We start from the raw sequence: 6355 nt of genomic DNA on the forward strand, positions 1-6355 counted from the left end.
GCTGGTGTGACCAGGCCCTTCAGTCTCACTGCCATGTTTCTTGTCCCTATTGTCAAGCAATTTTTGGTCATCGTTCTCTCTCTGAACGGTGTTTCATGTTGCCTTTGAAGTGCACACACAGCTGTACTGTCAGTGAAAGAAATGTACATATATTTTGTTGCCTCTGTAAGCCAAACCTCCTCCGGAACGTGTGTATGTATGAACTGTGTCGGAGGAGTTGTTTCATCTCTCAGATTTTGTCATCGTCCACATTGATTTAACACCCTAAAAAGACTTTATTTTTAAATTTTTTCTGGGTTTTGTGGACAATAGAACTCGCACAGGGTGTTCAAACATTCAGTATATCAGCTGTATTATCACAAGCATTACCAATCTATCCGCTTTCATGTGAACTCACTCATGGCTTTTGCTGTTCGTGGTGGATCCTGTGGAAGCCAGGTGTTTGTATCCACACCATCAGATTCCAGCTTCACGTGTTCTGTTAACGTTCAGGCAGTGATTGTGATATTACGATGTTGATCCAATATTTCTTTTGATTTCGTCCGCTTTCCATCTATCTATTTTGAAGCTATTATTCTGATGTCAGCTCTCTTCAATGTCACTTAATAAGTTTCTCTCCATTGACCCATTTTGGAATGGTGGCTGTTCCTCTTTTTTAAAAAAACGAAATGAGAGGAATAACGATGGGATTCTTTTATTTCTATGTTTTGTTGAAAGCTATATCAAAGCATTCTATTATAGTGTTATTTAATATGTAAATGGTATTGCTATACATAAAATAAAATATGGGTTTTGATGTAATTTTTCTGAAATGGTTTGTGCGATATATTTTTTCAGCCCTGTTCACACTATAGACCTTTATTGTCATTGCAGTACAACGACATTAGGCAGCTGTCCTGGTGAAAGATTTTAAAACTGTAGATGTAAATGATACACTGATAACAATATAAAAAATAAATGTTTACACACTGATGGGTCACTGCTTCAAGTGGCAAAATTATTCATATTTGCACAGATCCATTTCACACAGTGCAATCAACACTATCTTAAAATGATACGACAATTACAAAGGCTTTTATTCTTAACTGAAAAAAGTATTTCCTGTGTTTTTTTAACACAGATTTATAATTTTAAGTTGCAGGACCCAATAAATAATTTGGTAATGGACACGTAGGGTCTATACTTCTTTTATGTGGTTCGAAAAGTGCAATCCAGTAATCGCAGGAACAAAATATTAGTAAATGCTAACAAATGCCCAGCACGATGTTCCTAAGTCATCTAGTTGTTTTTTCCATCTGATGAGGTATTATACGAGATCTATGGCAACACTGCCACCTGTTGGACAAAGGGAGAAAGAACAATAAGAACAGATACTAACAAAAGACCATCTTGAGAAAAACTGCTTATGCTTATATCATGTGATGATATGAGTTTTGTAGAGACAATTGAGTGTTCAATTTAATTTGCCTTGTGTAATAATTCAGATACATTGCATTTACACTAGCATTCTATCCACTTATAAATGTACATTTTGTTAAGTGACTTAAATCTGTTCAACTTCTTTAGAGGAAAAAAACAACTGCTCAGTCAGATTGGACGAAATTAGCTTAAAATCTTATCACAACATTCCATAACTATATCACAAAAAAGGTTTTAATACAATACGTGTTCATGATAAATAAATGTATTTATAATTGGGGGGCCGCAGGTCTGAGAACTCGAGCTTTTATTTTAACTTCAAATTGTTCAACTTCCGGTTCCGTAACTATGGGTGGTTGACACTTATGCTCTCCTTGCATGGACGGAGGGAGGAAAGAAGAGCTTTAGCTGCTTGCAAATGGAGTTACTCGAAAAACATGAGGACATGTAAGTCCAGAAGCTGCAATAATGTTAGCGCCGGACCAATACAGCGTACTGGTAGCACTCTGTCAGTAACGGTTACTAGCTAACGTAGCATTGCTAAGACGCTAAAGTTAGTTTGTCACTCGTTGTAGTTGTTTGAAACCTGACGTTATATCTGTCAAATATTTATTCTTTTGGTGAAAAATGTCATTACTGCGTTCATCGGTTTAGCTCCAGACTCTGTCACGTCTGAGTCAACGAGAGGAGGGAGTTTTGAATGAACTCGCATAAAGCAGCTGAGTAGAGCGCATGCGCGCTACGAATGCTGCTAATTTGTGCTAATAAATGTTCAGTGTGTAAGATATAGGTACTTTTAATGGCAGAAATCAAGTATGGTACCCATAAGTATTATATAGTATAATATATATGTATATATATATATATATATATATATATATATATATTTTAGCCTTGGAATGAGCCTTTTATATGTTCTTGAGGAAAGGCCTTGCTTTACGGAGGTTGCCATCTTTCATCACCATGTTTCAAAAAACAGGCCAAATGGACATGTCATGCATTTCACTTTTTGAAGAGCGTCTATGTTTGTATTTATTTTTTGGTATGCAAATTTAATTCTTTTGATGCACTTCAAAAAGGCAGGGATAACCAGAGGACTCCTCTGTCAAACGATTGGACGTCACAAATTCTGACAGGCTGGATCTTTAATGCAGTGCAGAACATTTATCTTTTAACAGCTACAGTGACAATGGAAAGTATGGTAAATTTAGGGAATGCAATTATATACTTAAGTACTTAATGTAAATTAATCTCAGTCCCCTTATACTAATAGGAAGCATACCTTTACTGGATGAATATTTGCTTAGTTTGCTGCCTGCTATACAGAGTTTATGTGGTTCCAGTGACCTGTAGGAAACTGTAGGAGGGTTTAAACACTGACTTGTCCTTATGTTCATCCTCTGCTATTTTAAACACTTAACAGGATAGTGGAGCAGTCAAAATGGAAATGTCAATATCAGATCATTATATCAATAAGCCCTCCATTAATGCATGTAGGGCTTGTGTGTGGATGCTTGAGCAAGGATTTCTGAGAACATGAGGACAGCGTTGCCAATTTGACTGGTGTACACATCCACAGAAGTGGAAGAGTTTATAGTGTGGAGTGGACCATTAAATAACACACAGAGTAAAGGTTTCATACATTTGAAAGTGTAATAGAATTTGTTGTAGACATGAACAGCGTCCCACTTTAAAGTATACTCCAGTCCTATTGAAACTGATATTCATAATCAGTTGTATACTGGCTCTTGCACAGTTGACTGTGCTGGAGAAACCAGAACATGTATGTCCTTTTCATTGTGTTCTGCAAACCCAGACCTCCACATACTCAAATGTTTGTCATTCAGTGTTACTGATACACGGAGGAGACAAAAAAAACTGAAAATAAGAAATGTCTGCTCACAAATTGAAATTCCAACAAACCTAAAGCTTCCATGTTTAATTTGGTCACAGCATTTTATTCATTTCATTGCAACCAGGACAAACAAATGATTTTGAGACTTTTAACAGAAATGATTTTAGAATTGCCAACAAAAATATGGTCTTTTTATTGTATTCATTTTTCAGAGTAGTCAATATAGCTGCACTAATGATGATTGATATAAATGTAATGCTTTTATTAATAATAACACCTAGGGGCTGCAACTATGATTATTTTTCATAATCAATTCATCTGAAATGATTTCCTCTATCAATCAAGTAGTGTTTTTCAAACCTGGAAATGATGATGTTTTTGAATGTCTTGTTTTGTCCACAAGCCAAAGTTATTCAGTTTAATGATTTATTTGTCACATGGAGAGCAAAGAAACCAGAAAATATTCACATTTAAGAAGCTGAAAATCAGATAACTTTTTTTAAACTTTTTTACAAATGATTAATTTAGTAATCGATTAATAATTGATTAATCGTTGCAGCCAATAATAACAGCTGTAATGATTGCAGAAACTTTTAATATTGCTAGTGATATAGTAACAACAAAAGTCGTGTTTTTCTGACATTTTACTGTTTCATTTGCAATTAAATTTTGCTGAATTAATCTCTTGTATCAAGTATTTGTGCAGTCAGAAAAAAATAAAACGCCTACTAACCAGTGTTCATACCGGAAGCTTTGTTAATGATTCTGTGTCATATGTGACATCAGTTTAAGAGGAAGAGCAGAGCTGCTCCAGCAGATGGAGAGTCGCAGGGAGCAGCTGAACACACTGAGAACAAAACACGTGAAGGAGCGTGAGGCTGCTCGCCTCAGGAATGCCACTTTACTCCAGGTGAGGGCTGTTTTTTATTGATTAATAGGCAATTGATAAAAAAGAATGAGTAGCTGCTCTTAGGGGTCTAACAGGTAATCAATACATTATAGTGATTCAATGACCAATAGTACAATTTAGCAATTGTTTATACACATTAAACTGTCAAATTATGTTGTAAAAACAAACAAAAAAAAAATTTGAACTCTTTGGTAACTTGTTTGAGACCGTTTAAGCCATGCTTACCAGTGGAGTGATATTTAGGTTGCTGATTCAGTAAAGGAAAGCAAGCGTTTTTGCCACAGGGTGTCGCCAGTGAGTTGACGTTGAAAGATTCACTGGGCTTGTTTTGGCAGATTGATGCGTGTTAATTAGAACAACGTCCTGAGCACCAATCTGTTCTACAGAAATAATACACTGTAGAATGTTGTACTTAATCAAAATTGAGTATTGTGTAATGAGCTCAGATAAATCCACTTTGATAAATCGGTGAATTGACTTACCTGTATGGCCACAGAGAATACAAGCATCTGTGCTCTGTCCCTGTAGGACTTGCAGATGATCAAGGATCATCTGAAAGTGAGACAGCTGCCACACCCACAGCTGCTGGCACTGCAGGTAACAACTTTATATTGTTAGTACATCACAAGTTCATAAGTCACTGAATTTGTTTCTGCTAATCTGTAAATGTGTCAAAATTGTCCCCTGACATCACAGATCTGATTCATTCCTCTTTTTTTTTTCTTCTATTATACCCTGTCTTTGTGAGGACTTTTTCACTGGTCCTCTTCCACATATTCTATTGTAGGAGGTTTTTGGTCCCAATCCTAAGACTCCTATAGTTCTGTCCTTTAATTCAGACAAAGTATTGGGCATCTGTGGAAGAGTCTCTTCCAGCCTGGGAGCACTTCCTCCTGGGAAAAGGCCCACACCCGACTGATGGTCCAGGACAGATGCCCAGAAGAGCCAAACGGCAACCCAGCACATCTAAAGACCAGGGTCTGCCTCCTCGACCAAAACCACGAGCTGCCAGATAGGGAAGCAGTGACTGTGATGTTGCTGCTGTTGCTTGAACACTGGCTTTGACAGTGACATGCTGACAGCGCCGTTACGCATCAGCCGGGCCTCATGCACCGGTGCCATCCTCCTGACCAGGGCTGGAAACTGGTCAGAAAAAGTCTGAACTGGTGTTTGGAAGTCAGCTCTGGAACGTGTTAAGCATTCGGTATCATTTAAAAAACACAGATGATCTTCACACTCTCCATTCTGACAGACAGATTGTCTTCTCTGTATCTGTTCCATTTTAATGTTTCTGTTTGCAGTGTTAAAACCACTAGAGGGAGCTAACAGTCTAAATAAATGAAGATGTTTTTACTTGTAAAAAAAAAAAAAGCTTTGATGTATAACTGGCAATACAGTGTTTTTTTAACAGAATAATTTACAGTTACCCTAAACATTATTCTCATGTAAAAGCTTGATAATCAGATATCTGCACAGATACCAACATCATGTCAACATGGCATGGTTCCACTGAAAAATGTCCTTTCTGAAAAGAATCAAAATTCAAAAGACTAAAGACTTATTTGAACAATTCTTCAAAAAAACTGATGCATTTAATAAGAAATATTTAATTGATCCCAAGGCAAAAACTGGCTCCAGTGCAGCTCCAACCAAGATATAGCAAAGTAGGTAGAATGACAGTGAATTTGAAACAAGTTGGTGCATTTCGATCCAAGATGTATAAGAAAACCGAGAACGTATATGTAAAAATATAGTAACACTTTACAACAATGTATGTTAAATGAAGGTTCTATCAGCTGAAAGGCATTTTTTCCTCTACTTTAGAATATTCACGACAAGTTTTTACTGAAAAAAAATGAGCCATTGATTAGGACTGTAATCATTATTGATGAACTAATAAATTAACTGCTGACTATTTTGATTATGGATTAATCAGTTTGCATACTTAAACGTCTATGATTTCAGTTCAAATTATTTTTTTGGCAAAAACTGATCCAAAGTTCCCACCATTTTCTGATATTTCATGGACCAAATAACAAATGTGTGGATGTACAGAGCAGAGATATGGGCTGCAGTGAAATACTGAGAGGAACATCACACTGACTGTCAGCAGAGACTGAGGGTGGGGTGGGGGGGGGTCTTTATCCTCTGCCAGGGTGTAGCACCCCCTC

At 36.8% G+C, this 6355-nt stretch overlaps 1 protein-coding gene across 1 annotated transcript; it reads left to right on the forward strand.

Annotated features, from left to right (window-relative positions):
* Window positions 1-1749: 1749 nt before the first annotated feature.
* cep15 (centrosomal protein 15) lies at window positions 1750-6099 on the forward strand. Its single transcript, XM_058632104.1, has 4 exons — window positions 1750-1866; window positions 4061-4184; window positions 4713-4781; window positions 5024-6099. Exons 1-4 carry the CDS (start codon window positions 1838-1840, stop codon window positions 5198-5200), a joined length of 399 nt encoding a protein of 132 aa, XP_058488087.1. The 5' UTR covers window positions 1750-1837; the 3' UTR covers window positions 5201-6099.
* Window positions 6100-6355: the final 256 nt, after the last annotated feature.

Source organism: Solea solea, chromosome 6 (genome assembly GCF_958295425.1).
Source record: "Solea solea chromosome 6, fSolSol10.1, whole genome shotgun sequence".
Taxonomy (NCBI): Eukaryota; Metazoa; Chordata; class Actinopteri; order Pleuronectiformes; family Soleidae; genus Solea; species Solea solea.